Source organism: Mesoplodon bidens (genome assembly GCF_964165515.1).
Source record: "Mesoplodon bidens genome assembly, chromosome: 5".
Lineage (NCBI taxonomy): Eukaryota > Metazoa > Chordata > Mammalia > Artiodactyla > Ziphiidae > Mesoplodon > Mesoplodon bidens.
In genome coordinates this window covers 98,949,414-98,970,880 of record NC_138161.1, presented here as the reverse complement: position 1 = coordinate 98,970,880, position 21,467 = coordinate 98,949,414, and the positions used below count along the sequence as shown (strand labels likewise).

The 21,467-nt window shown below is 40.8% G+C and overlaps 1 protein-coding gene and 1 pseudogene across 2 annotated transcripts in view; both read left to right on the top strand.

The window, feature by feature from the left end:
* Window positions 1-13,248, top strand: part of MCCC1 (methylcrotonyl-CoA carboxylase subunit 1) — a 69,775-nt gene extending 56,527 nt beyond the window's left edge. Inside the window, exons 14-19 of the mRNA XM_081235802.1 lie at window positions 18-104; window positions 4,830-4,879; window positions 7,986-8,123; window positions 9,422-9,529; window positions 11,836-11,907; window positions 12,695-13,248. Of these exons, the coding sequence (XP_081091928.1) occupies window positions 18-104; window positions 4,830-4,879; window positions 7,986-8,123; window positions 9,422-9,529; window positions 11,836-11,907; window positions 12,695-12,823 (584 nt within the window). The 3' untranslated portion in view covers window positions 12,824-13,248. The remainder of the gene's footprint in view (window positions 1-17; window positions 105-4,829; window positions 4,880-7,985; window positions 8,124-9,421; window positions 9,530-11,835; window positions 11,908-12,694) is intronic.
* A 6,966-nt stretch (window positions 13,249-20,214) lies between these two features.
* On the top strand, window positions 20,215-21,449 carry LOC308617493 (actin-related protein 3-like; annotated as a pseudogene). The gene has a single exon. The product of its transcript is annotated as an actin-related protein 3-like (transcript).
* Window positions 21,450-21,467: the final 18 nt, after the last annotated feature.

Sequence of the window (21,467 nt, the reverse complement as noted above, 5' to 3'; positions counted from 1 at the left end):
TTTTAAATTTTTTCTAGATCAATACTCTCCTTTTGTATCCAGCAGTGGAAGAAGACTGAATATCTGTTATACCAGAAGCATGACTCTTAGGGATGGTAAAAACAGTAAGTAATGTTTTATTAAAAGAGGAATGTGCTTCATAGAAATATAGCATATTTACCTGAAAAAAAGGATTCAGTCTGGCCACTATCAATTACATTTTTTAAGATCCCTAGCCTAAACATTGGAAGGAAGCATGCTAAAATAATAGAATTGATTGGCTCTGGGTAGTAGAGTTAATGATTTTTTTTTTACACTTTTTCTATATTTGGTAAATACTTTTAAAATATGTCATAAAACGTACATAGCAGAATGACAAATGAAATATGACAAAACATTAGTGAGATTACTGTTGGATGGTGGGATTTGAAGCAGTCTTTTTTCCGCCTCTTCTTTGTACTTTCTTTGCTTTGAAGTTTTTCTTCAGTGAGCATGTATGACTTTTAAAGAAGAAAAACAATAACCAAAGCTACTCCAGGGAAGAAGGATTGCCCAGTGCTCAGGCAGCATTAATGAAGGGGAGTCACTGTTTTACCCACCTATTGGTGGTGAAACTTAGGCGTGGGAGGTGCAGTAAAACTTACTCAAGGCTAGTAAGTGGCAGAGCCAAGATTGATACCCAGTCTTTCTGACCTTGGCCCCTGTGCTATTTCCACCACTTTTCCAGTGGAAAATTGAGTTTTGATTGCAAACTAATTTGAATAGGCTCAGGAGGGGGCCTGATTTATGGTAACTTAAGTCAGGAAGGGCTGACACCTAAGCCAGAAGGTGATTTATAAACTTATGGCTGGAACAGTGTACCAGAGGAACCAGAATCCTGTGATAGCAGGTGGCTGTATCCCTCTTGCTGCAGGACAGTTTGCCTGGCAAGCCAGATGTGCAGAGTCAGGGCTGGGAGGACTGGATGACCTTAAATGTGAGGTGTCGATGAACTGTGATAACTCCATTATCAGAATGTGCCTACCAGGTAGAACAGAATGCTCCTGCCAGTTCATCAAAGCACCCTCTGCCCCAGACAGAGTGGGATTTTCTGTACCTCAACTCTGTGGAGATATCCAGTCACTTACTAAAAGATTCCTTGTTCACAGAAGTTGATTGGGTTATAGCTCTTTAGCTAGTTTTTCATTCTGAACCTAGATGGTCATTGCCCTAAGTGCCTTGAGTACATGGAAAGTTTGCAAACATCCCTTATAAAGTAGCATTCTGCAAATGGTTAACCTATCTATTTTATACTGGTGTATTTATTCATTTCGTCCTAAAAAACAGCCTCCAAAATCTGGGAATATCTTACTCTGGACTCCTATATGCTGAACACAAGTATCAGCAGCAAAGTTTCAGTGACCTCTTCAATCTAAATTAAACAGAAAAATCACACGTGTGATTGTAATTCAGATGAGCCAGTTGTGTTATTTGGCATGGATCTTCACTAAGGCTCTGAGCAGTGTTTTGAATTATGCTGCATTTTTGGGGATTTTGTTTTTTTAATTTTTAAAGTAAATAAATATATAATTGAAAAGCCAATATGCATGCTGTTCACTACATCCTTTTGGTAGTATTTTTCAACAATAATCCAGGTCTGAATATAATAGCTTTCAGAATGTTATGGTGAGTCTCTAATATAATCAGTAGTGACCATGGTTGAATAAGAGAGTGCTCCAAACAGGAAGTCTAAGGGCCCAGAAGCATTTGTGAATCTAAAGTAGAACCAAATCCTAATGATCTCAGTAAGAACGACCCAACATTTTAAATATTCAGGGCTTGAAAAATAATCTTCCTTTGTTACTATGGCCATGTTTCACAGAACCCTGCCCTACCCTCAATAATAATGGCTAAGATTTATTGAGTGTTTGGTATATATCAGACACTTGGTTAAGCACGTTCCATGGATTATTTCACTTGCATTTTCAGAATAGGTCAGTGAGATCAGTGTTATTATTAGTGTCAACTTTATAACTTGAGAACCAAGTCTTAGAGAGATTAATAGTTTTCTTGAAGTCGCACCAAAACTAATTGGTGGAGCAGAATTTGAACCCATGCTCCAGGGTACATGTGCTTACCTAACACTGCACCATGCTAAACTTGTATACTTTATTAAGTATGTAAGAGGATATTAAACATATATTAATTTATAAGAGGATGTTTAAGGTTCTTTTGTGGGGGTCAAGAGATACCTAGAGGAGGGAGGAACAAATTCAGTTACACTATAATATATAAGAGAATTTAGAGTTTTCCTGGCAATGTCTTTACTATGATTCTTTTTTTTTAATTTTCAAAATTTTTATTTATTTTATTTTTTTATTTTTGGCTGCATTGGGTCTTTGTTGCTACACACAGGCTTTCTCTAGTTGCGGCAAGCAGGGGTTACTCTTCGTTGTGGTGCGTGGGCTTCTCATTGCGGTGACTTCTCTTGTTGCAGAGCATGGGCCCTAGGTGCGCGGGCTTCAGTAGTTGCAGCATGTGGACTCAGTATTTGCGGCACTTGGGCCCTAGAGCGCAGAGGCTTCGGTAGTTGTGGTGCGTGGGCTCAGTAGTTGCAGCACGCAGACTCTACGGTGCGTGGGCTCAGTAACTGTGGCTCCTGGGCTCTAGAGCACAGGCTCAGTAGTTGTGGCGCACAGGCTTAGGTGCTCCTCAGCATGTGGGATCTTCCCGGACCAGCAATCAAACCCGTGTCCCCTGCATTGGCAGGCGGATTCTTAACCACTGAGCCACCAGGGAAGTCCTTTACTATGATTCATTCGGCATTCATGTCAGTTAAATACTTTTCATATCTTATAAATTGAAAGAAAACTGATCTGGCATAATTGGATTTATTTTCTTATAAGAAAGTTTAAAGATATTGGTAAGATATATGGGGAAAGTTTCATTCATTCATACATTCAGTACAAAGTTTTTGAAAAAACAGATATTCTGAGTAAAGTAAAGAAGAGAAAAAAAGGTGTAAGAAATTTACCATTTGGCAAAGGAGAAGTGTATATGTTGGCAAGACGGATGGTGTAGTGGTTAATAATGCAGGCCCTGGAGTCAGACTGTATGGGTTGAATTCCGCTCCCCTCTTGTCTGTGACCCTTGGGCAAGTCACACTCTCTAAGCATCTAGTGTCCTCAGCCGTAAATGGGGACGGTGATGGCAGTTACTTCCTTGGGTTTTTGAGTGTATTAAATGCGGCAACACCTATAAAGCATTTAGCTCATTAGCATTTAGCTCATTGAATGACCTACAGCAAGCAGTCAATAAACAGTAGCTATCATCATCATCATCATTATTATTAAATTATCCCCTTACTACTATGAAAAGAACAAAATAGATATGTATGTCACATGTTAATTTTTAAAAGTTGGTTGCAGAACAATATTATAACAATATACTATTTTTATAAAAGAAAAATATAAATTTGTGCATTTGAAAAAATCTAAAAGGATTCACACATTAAATGTTTAATAGTAATACATCTGGGCAGTAGAGGGGACTTTTTAGTTTATGAACTTCAGTATTTAACTTTTGTGAATATTTTTATTTTTGCAATTTTTAAAAAATATTTTATATTTTATTTATTATTTTTGGCTGCATTGGGTCTTCATTGCTGCACACGAGCTTTTCTCTACTTGTGGTGAGTGGGCTTCTCATTGCGGTGACTTCTCTTGTTGCGGAGCACGGACTCCAGGCTTCCTCCAGGGGAAGAATTTGGCAGCTTTGTGGTGGCTCTTGGAGGTGGAAAGCAAAGGAGAAGGAGAAGGCAGGAATGATAGGTTATAAACCTGGATGACAAGGAAAATGGTGTCAGTCATAGAGCTCACAGGTCAAGAGGGAAGGCAGGCGGAGTGAGGAGGTGATTTGTTGGCTCCACCATGTTTATTTTAAAGTGCCAATGGAGGATCCTTCTAGGAGTGAGTAACTAGAGTTCTGGAGAAGGAAGGTCAAGGCTGGAAACAGATTTGAGCTGGCAGCATCAAGATGCTGGTTGATGTTGTCAGGAGTAGATGAAATGACTCTGGTCTGCATTCTCTACCCCACAAAATTTCCATCTCCTAGCATAGTCTTTAACCTATTCTGTATTCACATAATGATATAAATATATTGTATATTATATTTGTATAGTCTGCACTTTCACATTTATTTATTTATTATTTATTTATTTTTTTTGCGGTACGCGGGCCTCTCACCGCTGTGGCCTCTCCTGTTGCGGAGCACAGGCTCCGGACGCGCACGCTCAGCAGCCATGGCTCAGGGGCCTAGCCGCTCCGCAGCATATGGGATCTTCCCGGACCGGGGCACGAACCCGCGTCCCCTGCATCGGCAGGCAGACTCCCAACCACTGAGCCACCAGGGAAGCCCTCACATTTATTTAATCATTTACATTCTCATACCCAGTTGATGGGTCAGAATGGATCAGAAAAGCAAGATTTTAAATGACTTGGTCAAGATCACAGAGGTGATCATGCCACAGATGGCAGATTTGGGTCTTAAGCCAGAACTTCTCTTTCCCAATTACTTACATTTTCTACTATGACACTACAGCGTTTCTTGTTGAGGGGAAAGTATCTGAAATATCCTATAAACTTAAAAGAGCTAAAACTCCAGTTTTAAAAAAGAAAAGTTTGAAATTCACCTTTATTGAAATCTGTCTGATTTTTAAAATTTTTAAATCTTTATTGTCAGGGAGTTAAAAGATGTTGATATCCCTAACAACTAGTTATCCTTAGGTTGAAAGTGAGGTTTTCAGAATCTCAGTTACTGAATAAATGAATGTCTTCTAATTTTTCTTCCATTTCCCCCCTTTCTCCATAAAGATGTAGCCATAGCTGTAACATATAACCGTGATGGGTCACATAGCATGCAGGTAAGCCTTTTTGGTTTTGTTCTACAGCTCAGAGCTGAATCTGATCTCTGTCATACTAAGTAGAGTATTTTTTAACTCTCTACTTTCTCTTAAGCCATTGATTATTATGACTATAATTAGGAGAATGTCATGAGCTTTTATTTCAGACTAATTTGGAGAAATTACCCCCTATACAGTTTCTGATTATTTATTCAGTTTGGCTGTGGGGTTCCTTAAGAATAAATGATTGGTAAAAAAAAAATATAATAATAATAATAGTTTTGAATCAGACACGTAACAAGCCCCTAAATTATGTGAATATATTTATATCTAAAGTACTAGTACTCAAATTTTTTGGTCTCAAGACCTCTGTACACTCTTAAAAGTTATTGAGACTCCCCTAAGAGCTTTTGTTTGTATTAGTTACATCTATTAATATTTACCATTTAGAAAATTACACTGAGAAAAAAGTTATTATTCTTTTAATGTATGTTTTTAACATATATATAATATATAATTTACCATTTTAACCATTTTAAGTGTACAGTTTAGTGGCATTAAATACATTTACATTGTTGTGCAACCATCACCACCATCCATCTGCAGAACTTTTCTCCTCTTCCAAAACTGAAACTCTGTACCCATTAAACAGTAAGAGCCCACTCCCACTTCTCCACCCACCCCTCCTCTAGCAATCACCATTCTACTTTCTGTCTCTGTGGATTTAACTACTCTAGGTACCTCATATAAGTGGAATCATTCAGCATTCCTCCTTTTGTAATTGGCTTATTTCACTTAGCATGTCTTTGAGGTCCTTCTGTTGTTGTAGCGTATGTCCAAATTCCCTTCCTTTTTAAGGCTGAATAATATTCCATTGTATGTATATACCACACTTTATTTATCATATTTCAGTGGACACTTGGGTTGCTTCCACCTTTTGCCTATCGTGAATAATGCTGCTATGAACATCGGTATACAAATATCTCTTCGAGGCCCTGATTTCAATTCTTTTAGGCGTATACCCAAAGAAGTAGAATTGCTGGGTCATATGCTAATTCTCTTTTTAATTTTGGGGGGGAACTACCATACTCTTTTCCATAGTGTCTGTACCATTTTACATTCCCACCAACAGTGCACAAAGGATCCAATTTCTCCACATCCTTCCTTGCCAACAGTTATATTCTGGTGGGTTTTTTTGTTTTGTTGTTGTTGTTTTTCTTTTTTTTAAAGAAACCATCCTCAGGTGTGGAAGTAGTAGTTGACTGTGGTTTTGATTTGCATTTCCATAATGACTAATGATGTTAAGCATCTTTTCGTATGCTGATTTGTTTTTTGTTGAGTTGCAGGATAAACGGAGAAAAGATTATTACAAGCACACATTCCATTAGACATCAGAGCAATAACATTATCACGTGTCCTGCAATCTCTAGAAAATTCCACTGTATACTCGAGAGAATGAGGGTAAAAAAAGACAAATAACATTATGTTATTATGAAATTGCTTGACTTTGTGGAACTCCTAAAGGGGTTTGGGGGACCCCAAGGGATCCACAGGTCATACTTTCAGAATCTCTAGTCAAAATTTTTATGATAGACCTCAATTTTTAAAAGTCCATTATACTGGCAAAATGAAATGCTAAAAGGGTTAAAAAACAATATGAGAACTCAACCAAATTCCTATAGTAAGTACATATTCAGAGAATAGAATAAATCATTTTTAGTACGAGCTAAGAGATTTCAAATCCTGCAAAATGAATTTATCAATGGTGCGCTTTAGATTACCCAACGCTTTGAGGCACATTGGTTTTCTTTCTCTGAGATTCAGACAAATGATGGGAAATCTACTTACTTTAGTATGTGAGAGTTGCAATTCATATTGGTACCTCTGGTTTAGGAACCCCTTCTTATCCCTCGGTAAATGGTAAATTAAATTGCAGATTTGTTCTAATCTGCTCATGGAACTACATTCACGAACTTAGAATGTGCTTCTGTAGATCTTTAAACAAAACTGTTCCCAATCTAACCTTTATGTCCTGAGAATTCCACAAACATTCAAATGGCTGTTTAAGTAGGTTACAAAACAGAGTAAAATGTCATATTTTTTAACTTAGGATAGATGAGAACCATGTGTAAATACTGCAGTGTGACCTATTTCACTTTAGTCTACATAATATTTTTGAAAAGAATAGCCACAGGACTCTGACACTAACATGGGAATTGAAATGAAAAATAAAGAAAGAAGATTTAAATGAATTTTCTGTGTGTAAGGGAAATCTTTTTCTTGAGTGTGTATAGGAGAAAACGTCCTTTTAAACAGAAAGGTTTCATGTCCTTTTGTCAGCTTCCTTGGAAGATTAAGTGTGAAATCTGTTCTTCGGTACTCTCTCTCTCTCTCAGAGTAAGAAAATTGTGGTCAATCTCCAGCTAATTTATCTTCTTAAATCATAACTGAAACCCATGAATTGGATCTACATGTTGGTGAAATCTATCTAATTATGGGGTTCTGGCTTTTTTCGTTACTAACTTTGGCACAGTAAAACTAAAATTGACTTTGGGTACTCAGAAATGAGTACTAACATGTAATATACGCAACTGAATTTTAATAATTTTGCTTACTTTGATCTGTATTTCTATTTCACTTTTTTTTTTTTTTTTTTTTTTGCGGTACGCGGGCCTCTCACTGTTGTGGCCTCTCCCGTTGCGGAGCACAGGCTCCGGACGTGCAGGCTCAGCGGCCATGGCTCACGGACCCAGCCGCTCCGCAGCATGTGAGATCCTCCCCGACCAGGGCACAAACCCATGTCCCCTGCATCGGCAGGTGGACTCTCAACCACTGCACCACCAGGGAAGCCCCTATTTCACTTTTTTATTGCTATTCTTAAATGAACCTTTATCTGTAGCAGTATCGTGCTCTATAACTTTTTTTTTCCTTTTAATTATCTTACTGCTGTTTCTTTCTAGAGTATTTTGTTTATGACTCTTAGGAGGAAATTTCCTACATGACTTTAAAAAAAAACATTTTACCTATTACCTTTTGAAACTTACTAGTAAAGAAATGATTTTGATTTTAATTCTGTTGGGTTGTTCATTTATTTTATTTTAAGGATCTTATTTTTCTGTTTTTTCAGATTGAAGATAAAACTTTCCATGTCCTTGGTGATCTTTGCAGTGAGGGAGACTGCACTTACCTGAAATCTTCTGTTAATGGAGTTGCTAGTAAAACTAAGCTGATTATCCTGGAAAACACTATTTACCTATTTTCCATGGTAGTGTCTTTTCTTTATAATAACACTGTTGTGGAGTTTAGGAGAAAATCGCTTGACCAGAGGTATTCCACTGAGATAGTAGAAAGATCCTGCTTCCTTCTCTCACTGCTGTGACCTTTTCTCTGTCTCCCTTTCAGTCTCTTTCTTTGTCACATTTCCACCTTCTGTATTTCTCCATTCATCCCTTTTGTTCTCACAGATTCTCACTGGCAGACACATATCCATTTCTTCCTTTAATTCTCAAACACCCTTACCCCCTTCTTGTCAGAGTGAATCTCCCTGCTTAGGGGGCAGTGTACTCTCAGGGATTTGAGGCCTGAAAACTTCCCCCAATCACCATCCTCCTAGCACTGGGAATCCTGGGGACTTGGGAGGGTGACCATTGCGGGAGGAGTCTGTGGACCGGATACTCCTTATGGGGGAGGTGGGTGGGGTTAGTGGTGGTCTCGTGGCAGTCAAAGGATGGTTGGGGCAGGCTTGGCATGGATTTGGTTAGGAGCTTGTTAGGAGACCTTGGTGTTCTGCATGGGCGAAGAAAGGGAATGGATTATCAAATATACTGTGGCCTCTTCAGAGTCTTCTCACATTTGGGAACCATCTTCCAGACCACAGTCCTTTGTGATGAGATGCCTTTAGTATTCCAGTAATTAAACTACATATTTGGAGTCAAGGTTGATCTCATTTTACCAGTCATTTCTTGCCATAGTCAATGTGCTAGAATAATATGATGGCAGAGGCCATAGAGTGGAGTGGTGAAGAGCATGAGTTCTGGAGTATGAAGCTACTTGAGTTCAAATCCTGGCCCTACCAGCATCTGCTCGACCTTGAGCAAGTTAAACTCTCTAGGTTTCAGTTCTCCCATCTATGAACAGAAATAAATAAATAACAGTACCCAACTCATAAGGTTGTTGGGACCATCAATGACATTATATATTCATATAGTTGTTAAGAAGAGTTCCTGGCGTAGACTAAGCACCTTATAGTGGGGTTGCTACTAAAAATGGCTTCCAGACAGTGGCTGTCTTTTACCAACAGTTATATACTTTAATTCTTTTAATCCCCTGTGAGTTATGTATGCCATTACTTCTTTACAGTGGGAAACCAAGACTGAGGGGTTTAGTAATTTGCTCAAGGTACAAAGCTAAATTAGAACCCTGGTATTAAAGATGACTGATAGTTAACAAATAGTTTGAAAATAATCATCACCTCAGGTCTATTAGTAAAACTACAGTGATCTTAATTTCATTTCTGATTTATGTTATAAATATATATCCCATAAATATCATTTCTATTTATAGGATGGAAGTATCCAGATTGGCATTCCAGTCCCCAGATACTTGTCTTCAGTGAGCTCAGAAGGAACCCAAGGAGGTGCCATAGCTCCTATGACTGGAACTGTTGAAAAGGTAATGATGTGAACGTATGTAGAATGATGTACAATAAGTCCTAATAAATGTCTTTGTTGAACTTTGTTGTATATATTCTTTTTCCCCCTCTCTAAATCTTGCTCATAGGAAAACATGCATTTCAAGAAAACAAGAGGATCTATTATAGGTTCAAGTTCTATATTACAGTGAAAATACCATTTACCTAATTTTTTTTTTTTTTAATGGCTGTGTCGTGTCTTCGTTGCTGCACGCAGGCTTTCTCTAGTTGCAGCGAGCAGGGGCTACTGTTTGTTGCGGTGCGCGGGCTTCTCATTGCAGTGGCTTCTCTTGTTACAGAGCACGGGCTCTAGACACGTGGGCTTCAGTAGTTGCAGCACAAGGGCCCAGTAGTTGCGGCATGCGGGCCCTAGAGCGTGCGGGCTTCACTAGATGATGCCCGCAGGCTTGGTAGTTGTGACTCCCGGGCTGTAGAGCGCAGGCTCAGTAGTTGTGGCGCACAGGCTTAGTTGCTCCGCGGCAAGTGGGATCTTCCCGGACCAGGGATCTAACCGTGTCCCCTGCATTGGCAGGCGGATTCTTAACCACTGCGCCACAAGGGAAGTCTCCATTTACCTAATTTATGGTAAAGACTCTTCTTTGAAGTGGGAATTTCCATCAAAGTACAGATAATCAAGGTTGTCTTTATATGATTAAAATGACACATTCACCAAGCATTATCCAAAATTTGAAAGGTATTGGTGAAGAACAATGTGGTTTGGTGTTGAATGCCACATATATTCAGAGTTGAGGTCCATACTGATGTTCAACTGTATGTTCTTGGTACCCATAAATAAAAGAAGAAAACAACTATTTAAATAGTGTGAGGGATTTCACCCACCATTCCTGTCTGGAAATGTTTGTCCCAGAAGGGCAACAGACTTGAGGGACTTGGACCTGCCTTTTGCTCATTCAGTCTCAGTTCCCACAGGCCTCTTGTAATATGGGCATCCCTACTCAGGGTGTACTTTTAAACATGCACTTTTTTCCCCCATGACTGACCTAAACCCAGATCATTGATTTCTTGAATGCTACTAAAGTTATCACCCAGCATTGGGTGATTGTGGGGCTCTCAGACATGTTTCTCATTTTTCACAGTTTTGACTGTACAATACACATTGACTTCACAACCTAACTCTACTGTGTGATGTTTCTGAAAACTACTTGATAACCATGTTAACCAAGAAGACAGTAAAACCATATGGGATATATGTGTTCATTTATACTTGAAAAAAGGAAAACAGAGATATTTTTCTGTGTTGCCAGTAAGTTTAATTCTTTCACAGGAAGATTGTCTATGCATTTATTACACAAGGCCCTAAAAACTTGAAACACTATCCTAAATAACCTAAAAACTAGAAAACTGGGCAAGACCCTCCACCCTGCCTGTCGTGAAAACATTTAAGTGTAGTACAGGCATACAGCAGAGAGATTGCAGGTTTGGTTCCAGACTACCACAGTACAGCAAGTCACATGAATTTCTTGGTTTCCCAGTGCATACAGAAGTTATGTTTATACTACACTGTAGCCTGTTAAGTGTGCAATAGCAGTATGTCTTTAAAAAAATGGACATACCTTGATTAAAAAATACTTAGATATATGTATAACCGAATCACTTTGCTGTACGCCTGAAACTAACACAACATTGTAATCAACTATACTCCAATATAAAATAAAAATTAAAAACAAAACTGTATTGCTAAGAAATGCTAACCATCATCAGAACCCTCAGTGAGTCATAATCTTTTTACTGGTAAAGGGCTTGAAATTTTGCAAGAATTACCAAAATGTGACACAGAGGCACAAAGTGAGCAAATGCTGTTGGAAAAATGGCGCCCATAGACTTGCTTGATGAAGAGTTGCCACAAACCTTCAATTTCTTAAAAAGAAAAAAAAAGAGCAATATCTGTGAGGCACAATAAAAGTGAAGAGCAATAAAACGAGGTGTGCCTGTAGTCAGTCCTTCCCCATTGGTGATATGTCTTGTCTGTATATTCATGAAAACACAAAAGGATCTTGAAATACATTAAGTGTATTCATCTGATTCAAGGAAAACTCAATGGGTTGGGGGGCAGGGATGGGTAGCTTAGGAGTGCCCCCCACTGACAACAGTGCCCGCAATGCCAGACTGATCTATGGGTCTCTGATTTGTGCCAGTATGTTTGTCTTTGGCGGACAAGACAACCACATAGACACATACTTCTGCTGTGTACATTTATATACCAACTCTGTGGACCACAAAGAACCTCTGTGTTTTTAAATATTAACCTGTCACTCTGACTCTCTAGGTGTTTGTGAAAGCTGGAGACGAAGTAAAAGCTGGAGATTCTTTGATGGTTATGATCGCCATGAAGATGGAGGTAAGTGAAATCACGTGTTCACTTGCCAAATAAGCTTTGGGAGCTATCAGTCCCAATCATTCTTTTGTCTTATTTTGTAAATTAAGACCATTTTAAATATTAAGAACCATGGATTGATGAAGCATTAACTGCAGGAAACAAAACCAAACCATCCTTCTCTTACATTTTCATTTTAATTTTGTGAGATCGTACCTGTCATTTGTGATTCTGAAATTATCAATAGCTTAGATTCAGGCAGTGACCCAACAGAATATTAGCTACTGGTATTTTCTAAGGCCATAACTAGGATGCCAAATATCAGTATCAAAGTGAAAACCTCAGTCAAGTTAAATTAGCTGTTTAGGTTTTTAGATGGTTAGAAATTGTAGGCCATTGGTTCTGAGCCCTGGTCACAAATTGCACCGGGGAAGCTTTTTGCAAAAGTACCTCCCAGACCAGTTGAACTGGGATTTCCTGTAGGGGAGCCCAAGGATCAGTAGTTTTTAAAAGCTTCCCAGGTGAGTGTCTACTGTGAAGCTTGAGCTGAGAATTACTCGCTAATTCAGAGCTTCCCAATTACTGACCAGGTGCATCAAGGTAGTGATTCCTCTCAATCCCCAAGCGCACCATAAAACTGTTATTATTTTCTCTGTGTGCTGTGATATGAGAAAGGTCAGGAAGCACTGATACATGACAAAACATCAAAATAATTGGCTTCATTTTTCACTTTTCGTGTTTCTTGACTTGGTGTGTGCTCAACCCTCATTAGCGTCACAGCCATTGTTTGTCATGCCTTTTGTCTTTGCAGCATACCATAAAGGCTCCAAAGGATGGCACTATCAAGAAAGTGTTCTACAAAGAAGGTTCTCAGGCCAACAGACACGCTCCTTTAGTCGAGTTTGAGGAGGAAGAATCTGACAAAAGGGAAGCAGAATAAACTCCATTAAATAAGCAGCCAATTAAGCAGCCTCTTAAGTGTAGTATCTCTACACCAAAATGGGAAAGTGCCTTCCTGCTTTTCTAGGGGTCTGATGACCAGCACTTTTACTAAATGATTGTATGATTGCGCTTAAAACCGTTTCGTATTTAAGAATCATGTACTCGGGTCACAAATATAATAAATTATCTCAAAATATTTCATACTAATAAAATTAAATTATACTTTTTTATTGGGAGACAATATAGTTTGTTTCTGCCTCAAATTTTATACAGTGTAGTGTTTTTAGGAAGGTGAGCAGCAACTTGATCAAAGGAGAACAACTGAAAGAGAAAAGGTCATTTAACTAAATGAATTATTTCCTAGTCACAGTCATGACGAAAATGGACAGTAACGTATTTCTGAGACAGATGCCATAGCACTAAACCTAAGAGTTTTTTTGCCAAAGAGTAACTTCTTAGGTAGTTTAAACACATGGATGCTATTTTTTTCTTGTTTTTGTGATTGGAAAATTTCTATCTAGACTGCCTCTGTCTTTATTGTACTTTCTAAGCTTGTATAAATATATATACACACACTTATGCTTTTGTGTATATGTATTTTATACACCTACATATTATATATTTAAATTGTATGCTAGAACATATTTTTTCTAGAAATGCACTTTCAGTCCCCTGCATTTTCAGGTATCCACTGAAGTGTTAAATATTTGTTGAACTGAGTTCTTACTGCACACATGAGATTATGTTAAATGTTGTAGGGAATACAAAGAAATTTTAAAATACGGTCTCTGTACTTTTAAGATACTGATGATTTAATTGGGAAAATAAGACATAATCATGTCGAAAGTTATGTGGGAAAACAATCAGATCCACAATTAAGCAATTGCATTGTCCAAAGAGTGGTGAGAAAGGTACCAAATACTAAATTTGGAAACGCTGAGTTCTCAAGTAAATCTGATCACACAGCTTAGTTAGAATGTCTATTTTTCCAACAAGGCAGCATGAAACCTAGCACACTAAGACGTGGATGGGGATGAAGGCTGATGGCATATGACTGGGGCAGGACATGTCTTCTAGGAGCTGGGGGGAAGAGAGTCCTGTGGGCAGGTGTGCTCAGGGTAGGTTTCATTAGGAAGGAGAACCCAAGGGCAGTAGCAGGGGTGCAGGGGGGTTGCAGACTAGAAAGGAAGGAGCTGTTGAAAATGAGTAAGTTGTGTTCTATATCTGGGAACAGATCTGCCAGTTTGGAGTGGGAGGTGCTTGGGGGTTAGGGAGGGACAATAAGAGAAAAGGTAGGAAATTTAGGTTGGGACCAGATTTTAACTGGCATGGAATGGCAGGTTTGGATTTTATCTTGCAAGTTGTGGTTACACTGACTTATTTTTCAACAGGGAAAGCAGTGATTTTGAAAAAAAATTATCTGGCTGTTAGTGCCCCTTTAAAAACAACTTTGACATTATTTCACAAGGTTGAACATTTGTATACCCTATGACTTAACGTCCCAGTTCAGAAATGCACAAATGCACTTGTGCACCAAGAATGTTGATAGCCACATTACCCATAACAGCAAAGCACTGGAAACAGTCCAGAGTTGGCTGGCAGGAGGAGTAAATAACTGGTATGGTGCACGGTGGAATACTATGTAACAGCAAACTAAACAGGAGCATCAATGTGGATGAATCTTGGATTCATAGTAGTGAAATAGCATGTACCAGGAGATATACACAGTATGGTACTATCTTTACAGTCTTCCAAAATCAGCAAAATCAGTTATATTCATATACGTAAAATAAAGCTATATTCTTTCTTTTTTTTGATTGAGGTATGGTTGATTTACAATATGGTGTCAGTTTCAGGTGTACAGCAAAGTGATTCACTTATATATCCTTTTTCAGATTCTTTTCCATTATAGGTTATTACAAGATACTGAATAGAGTTCCCTATGCTATACAGTAATTCCTTGTTGCTATTTTATGCATAGTAGTTTGTATCTGTTAATCCCATACTCCTAATTTACCCCTACCCCCTCCCTCTCCCCTTTAATAAAACTACAGTCTTTAAAAAGTAGAATAAAAAATTTAAAATTAAAGACAGTGATTAGCTGCAGGTATTAAGCAACGGGTTGACATGCGTGAAGCATGTACAGGTAGATGCAAGTTACTGTTAATGTTCTAGTTGTGGGGCTGAGTGGTTGGTTATATTTATTATGCAATTATGTTACAAAACTAACATGTTGGGGCTTCCCTGGTGGCGCAGTGGTTGAGAGTCCGCCTGCCGATGCAGGGGACACGGGTTCGTGCCCCGGTCCGGGAAGATCCCACATGCCGCCGAGTGGCTGGGCCCGTGAGCCATGGCCGCTGAGCCTGCGCGTCCGGAGCCTGTGCTCTGCAACGGGAGAGGCCACAACAGTGAGAGGCCCGCGTACCGCAAAAAAAAAAAAAAAAAAAAAAACTAACATGTTACATATGATTCAAATAATGTTTTAGAAAATTTCATCTGGCGGTAACTTGCAAGTTGAATGGAGAAGACTAGAGGCTTGAAAACCAGTTAGGAAGAGGTGCTTACAGATAGATATTTGGGCACGAGGTAGTAAAGGAAGAGGCCATCTAAACCAGTGCTTTTTTTTTTCTTTTTGGCCACGCCACGAGGCCCTGGGCAATGAAAGCACGGAGTCCTAACCACTGGACCGCCAGGGAATTTCCTAAACCAATGTGCTGTTGTAGCAGCACAGTCTTCTGCCCTGCCCAAACAAAACTTCCTCTGTTGACAAGAGGAAAAGCAAAGGTGCTCTGGTGGAAATTTGGGGTTGCTGTATGCCCCCTTTCATATCCTTCAGGGGAACAAGATAGTTATTCTCTATTTCATTGTTAAGGGGCTATGTAGATCCCAGGTAATAATGTGTAGAGAAGGAATTTGAAGCCAGCCATCCCAATTACCCACATATTGGCGAAATTCTTTGAGATCATCGCTGTGGTACTGTGTGAGCAGAGTTCCTTTGCACATGACTGCATCTGTTTCTTCTAAAACATTCAGGGCATTTGCTGTATAGCAGGGCCTCTGGAAATAAAGATGGTAAGAAGTGGTTTTTGCCCTTGCCTCAATTAAAGGGAAAGAGGATCCAGCTGTATAGAATAAAGTACTGTAATTGACGGTAAGTAGTATAATATGCTTGGGCACCAGGTGCCACGGAGGGGCTCAAATGAGTGGAGTAATAAATTCTACTTTGGGTCAGGAAGCTGAGGGAGCGCAGTGACATTTGAACTGGGCTTTGGAAGAGAGCCATTTGCCAGAGGGAGAAAGAAGGTAAGACCAGGCCATTGCAGGGAGAGGGACTAGCAGGGCTAATAATAACAGTGAGGTGTGAAAATGCACACTGTTCGGCACACAGAGGGATCCAGCAGAGGCTGGACCACGGGGTGTGGCCGAGCAGGGCTGGGACACGGCTGCCTAGCCGGGGAAGGACTTTATTCTGGGGGACGTGGCTGCCTAGCCGGGGAAGGACTTTATTCTGGAGGCAGTTGGGAGCCCTGCAGATTTTCAAACAGGTTTTTCAAAGTTATTTCTGTCCACAGTCTGGAATACAGATTGGAAAGTGGAGGGAGACTGGAGACAGTGTGTCCAAAAGAGGCACCAAATATGGAAGCCTGGCCTGGGTGGTCCAGGTCCAGAAGACAGGCCTTGGTATACATCTCCTTGACTTAAAAGTAGCTCTTCTTTTGGATAAGATCCATTTATAGGCATGGATCAAAACCTGAGCCATATTGTTGGAAGAAAGTCGTTTGTTACCTTATCTTTGAAAATAGCATTCTGGATACAGTGTGTTTAGGTCTGTAATAACCAAGAAAACAAAATCTAAGAGCCCTGATGGTTGCTTTTTAGTCATTGAGGAAGCCACATAGCATTGTAGACAAAACAGCTTTGGAATTACAATTCTTGCATGCAGATCTGAGCCTTGCCACTTACTGTAGTGTCTTGGGCACGTCCTTTACTTCCTCTGAGCTCTATCTGAACGAGGGTAGTAGCACTACCTCACAGAGTTGTTGTGGAGATTAAATGAGAAAATACAGAGGCTGACTTTAGCACTGTGCTTGAAACATCATTTATACTCACCTGATAGTTATTAATTTCTTAACTTCAGTTATTGCTTGAGAGCAATTGAGAAACTGCTCTAAATTAAGCCCAGCTGATCATCCTTGTCAGCCAAATTCCCAGGTCCCATGGGGGTGAAAAATCCTGCCTGGTCATGCATCACCCTGTCCCCTCTCTTCACTCCCTCCCTCAGCTCTAGCCTGCTCCAGGGCCAGCCAGGCACCTGTCCACCACAGGCAGACTGTGGTGCTGCCAGGGGAAGCCTCCATCAGCCCCCCCCCACCCCCACCCCCCGTCAGCCACAGTCAGCTGCCAGGCTGGCATGTTCCAGAGCCTGCCTGCTCATGGGACAGAAGCACTCCCAGCAGCAGCTCACCTCTTGCACAAAGGCTGGGCCTGGGCTTGCTCCATCTTCCATATCAGTTGTCATGCATGTGTGTAGCTGGTACTTGGAGGGGAGACCTTGGTATCTGGCTGAAGCCTGTTCGAGTGGGCATTACCGTTCCGCTGGGCAGCATTGTAGGGAAGTCTCTTACTTAGCTCAACTATCTCTTTTTTTCTTCTGTGACTGGCTTCTCTTGCACATGTACCATTCTTAACTCTCCAGTAGTTCTCTTAGGAATATTGGACGTTGGAATGTGTGTCTGTGTTCTGCCTACACAGGGCACTTCTGCTGTTGTCGTTAAAATATTTACAGTGTTGGTAGTAATACTTTGCACTTCTGTTGCACCTTTCATCAGAGGATCTCAAAAAGCACTCCTAGATATTCACACTAAGCTTCAAAATACCCAGGAAGAGGAAAATGTGATTTTAAACTGTGTGGTGAGAGGGGAGGAGATGGATGTCCCCAAATGCTTTACTCCAAGCCCAGAGCAGGGAGTCTTGGGTCATTAGTCTCTTCCTGCTAATGACACACTGCTCCCTGAGGGCTGGCCCCAGGGAGTTGCAGCCGTGGGGTTAGCAGTTCTTCTCCACCAGACTCTGAGTATAGGGCGTCCGAGGAAGCCCCGCCCGGGCTCTCTCCAAGTCTCCAGCTGGGTAGGAGAAGTCTTGCCTACCCACCCCCACTCCCTGTGAGTAACCCTGGGGACACCATTTCTTCTGGACCAGGGGGTGCCTGGGCCACTAGCAGATCATAGCCCTGATACCAGTGATGACCCTGTCACCCTGACATTTGTCTCCCATCTGCTGGATCCTAGGAATCAGAATGTCTTTGTGCCTCTAACTGGCTCAGTCTCCCGCAGTGAGTTGCGCTCTCCTTAAACCTCCAAGCACAGCCTGGATGTAACTCCCTCCCTCCTAAGATGGCTAACATTCTCTGTTCATACCACCACTGGTTAGTATTTTGCTAAACGCTTTGATGAGATCTGAAATAACTCTCATTCCAAATACACCACTCCCACCCCAGAAAAAAATTTTTAAAAAACGCTAACAACAACAAAGAAAGGTAACTTGTTACTTCTCTGTGTTCCCAGTTATTCTTACTCCTTTCTCATTACCACCTAGATTATAAAATCACATGGTTGGGCTTCCCTGGTGGCGCAGTGGTTGAGAGTCTGCCTGCCATGCGGAGTATACGGGTTCGTCCCCCGGTCCGGGAAGATCCCACATGCCGCGGAGCGGCTGGGCCTGTGAGCCATGCCCGCTGAGCCTGCGCGTCCGGAGCCTGTGCTCCGCAACGGGAGAGGCCACAACAGTGAGAGGCCCGTGTACCGCAAAAAAAAAAGCACATGGTTTTCTCCATTCCTGAAAGCAGGCTTCATGTTAATTATAATGCAGACCGGCACCCGCCTAAGTTTGTTCCCGTTACCCATCTGGCCCCATGCGGAGCTTCGCTTTTTGAAGTGCCTGTCTAAACAGACTCATCCTCAATTGCCCTCGACCTTCCCTGCTCCTCTCCCAGGCCTGACCCGTCACACACCTTAACGCTGGAGTCATTCCACCCTAATACAACACATCAAATAATTATTGAAGAGCTCTTACACACAAGATAAGCCATAGATCTTTATTTAGTTCCTTAGCCACATAAATGTTATTAGTCTCTTCTCAAATAAGTATTAACTTAATTTTGGAATAGGTAATATATTCCCGTGGTTCAAAATCCAAAAATGTACATTAAAAGATACACAGTGAAAATCTCCCTCCCACCCACATAGCCCCCTCACCTCTGCCAGTAGTTAACCACTTTTTTTTTTTTTTTGGCCGCACTGCACGGCTTGCGGGACTTTACCCGTGCCCTCGGCAGTGAAAGCGTGGAGTTCTAACCATTGGACCACCAGGGAATTCCCTATTTGACCACTATTGTTTGTTGTGTATCTTTCTGTTACCCAAAAACTGAGCTCGTCTCGGTGGGCCGAAAGACACAACCAAGCCAAAGATTGGGAGAAGGAGGGGTTTATTACTCGCAGCAGGTAAGAACACCGGGATCTTTCCCAAAGCCATGTCTCCCCAAACAGCAAAACTGGGGACCTTTTAAGCTAAGGGTATGTGCATATTCATAAAGGGGCTTGGGTGGTTAATGCATATTCATGGAGGGGCTGGAGCGGAGGAGAATTCAGTGTAGAAGTGGAGCAAAGGTTGGCAGTCCAAGCTTTAGTTGATTGAAGTCACGTGGGTCAGAAGGTCAACATCATCATTCCCCAAATTCTGACCAGTCTAGGATCTTAGCTTGTAGTTAACACCTGTGTGGGGATCTGAGTTCCTGCAAACAACTCAAAGATTTGTATCAGATTGTTAGGTATATCCCTTGAAGAGCACTCTGTTGACTCTTGTTTCTTGACTGCTTTTCCTTTGTTTCTCCCTTCTACAGTAAAAGTCAAGCTCTGCACTTTGCTTTTTTATTTAATAATGTGTGTTAGAGATCCTTCCATAACAATATATAGGGAGTTTCCTTATTCTGTTTCACAGCTGCATGGTATTCCATTTGTTCCACCAAATGGATATAATTTATTCAATCAGACCCTTATTGGTAGATATCTGGACTGTTTTTAACATTTTGGTATTATAAAAAAAATGCTGCAGTGAATAACTTGACAATACCTTATTTTGCACATACTCAGTTATATCTGTTAGGATAAATTCATAGAAGTGAATTGCTGGGTCAAAGACCAATTATAAAGTATTGAAAAATTAAGCTAAGCCGCTGACCGAGCCTGCTGCTCTCTCACTACTTCTTTGGCTTCCCGGCTCCCCCCAACCCCCGATGGAGAGGGCGGCCCGGCCGTAGATGGTCAGATAGCTTCTACCTCTCGCCGCCCACCCCTGGCCCCAACCAGCACAGAGCAGTAGGTGAAGAGGAAGATGGTGGGACGGCCGCCGGCCTGTGTGGGGGACTGTGGCATGGGGTATACAAAACTAAGATATGCTGGAAATACGGAACCACAGTTTATCATCCCTTCCTGTATTGCTATTAAGGAGTCAGCAAAAGTGGGTGATCAAACTCAAAGGAGGATGATGAAAGGTGTTGATGACCTAGACTTCTTCAATGATGATGAAGCAATAGAAAAATCTACATATGCAACAAAGTGGCCAATCCACCATGGTATAGTTGAAGACGGGCACTTCATGGAAAGATTTATATTTAAGGGCGAAACCTGAAGACCATTATTTTCTTTTGACTGAACCTCCACTGAATACTTCAGAAAACGGAATATACTGCTGAAATAATGTTTGAGTCCTTCAATGTTCCAGGCTTGTACATTGCTGTACAGGCTGTTCTTGCCTTAACTGCATCCTGGACTGCCAGACAAGTAGGAGAACGGATGTTGACCGGTACAGTAATAGAGAGTGGAGATGGTGTCACTTGTGTCATCCCTGTGGCTGAAGGGTATGTGATTGGCAGCTGTATTAAGCACATTCCAATTTCAGGACGAGATATAACATGTTTTATTCAGCAATTGCTGAGAGACCGAGAAGTAGGAATTCCTCCACAGCAATCCTTGGAAACTGCTAAGGCAGTAAAGGAGCGCTATAGTTATGTCTGCCCAGATTAACAAGTATGATACAGATGGATCAAAGTGGATTAAACAGTATACTGGAGTCAATGCTATCTCAAAGAAAGAATTTTCCATTGATGTTGGATATGAGAGATTCTTGGGACCTGAAATTTTTTTTCATCCAGAGTTTGCTAATCCAGACTTTACTCAGCCTATCTCAGAAGTTGTAGATGAAGTAATTCAGAATTGTCCTATTGATGTCAGACATCCTCTCTACAAGAATATTGTCCTCCCTGGAGGTTCAACCATGTTCAGGGTCTTCAGATGTCGCTTGCAAAGAGATTTGAAAAGAACTGTAGATGCCAGGCTGAAATTAAGTGAGAATTGAGTGGTGGTAGATTGAAGGCAAAACCTACTGATGTATAAGTCATTACATACCACATGCAGCGATATGCAGTTTGGTTTGGAGGATCCATGCTGGCTTCCACACCTGAGTTCTACCAAGTATGCCACACCAAAAAGGATTATGAAGAAATTGGACCTAGCATTTGTTGTCACAATCCAGTGTTTGGAGTCATGTCATAAAATTGGCTTCACAGTTATTGGGGTTAGGGAGGT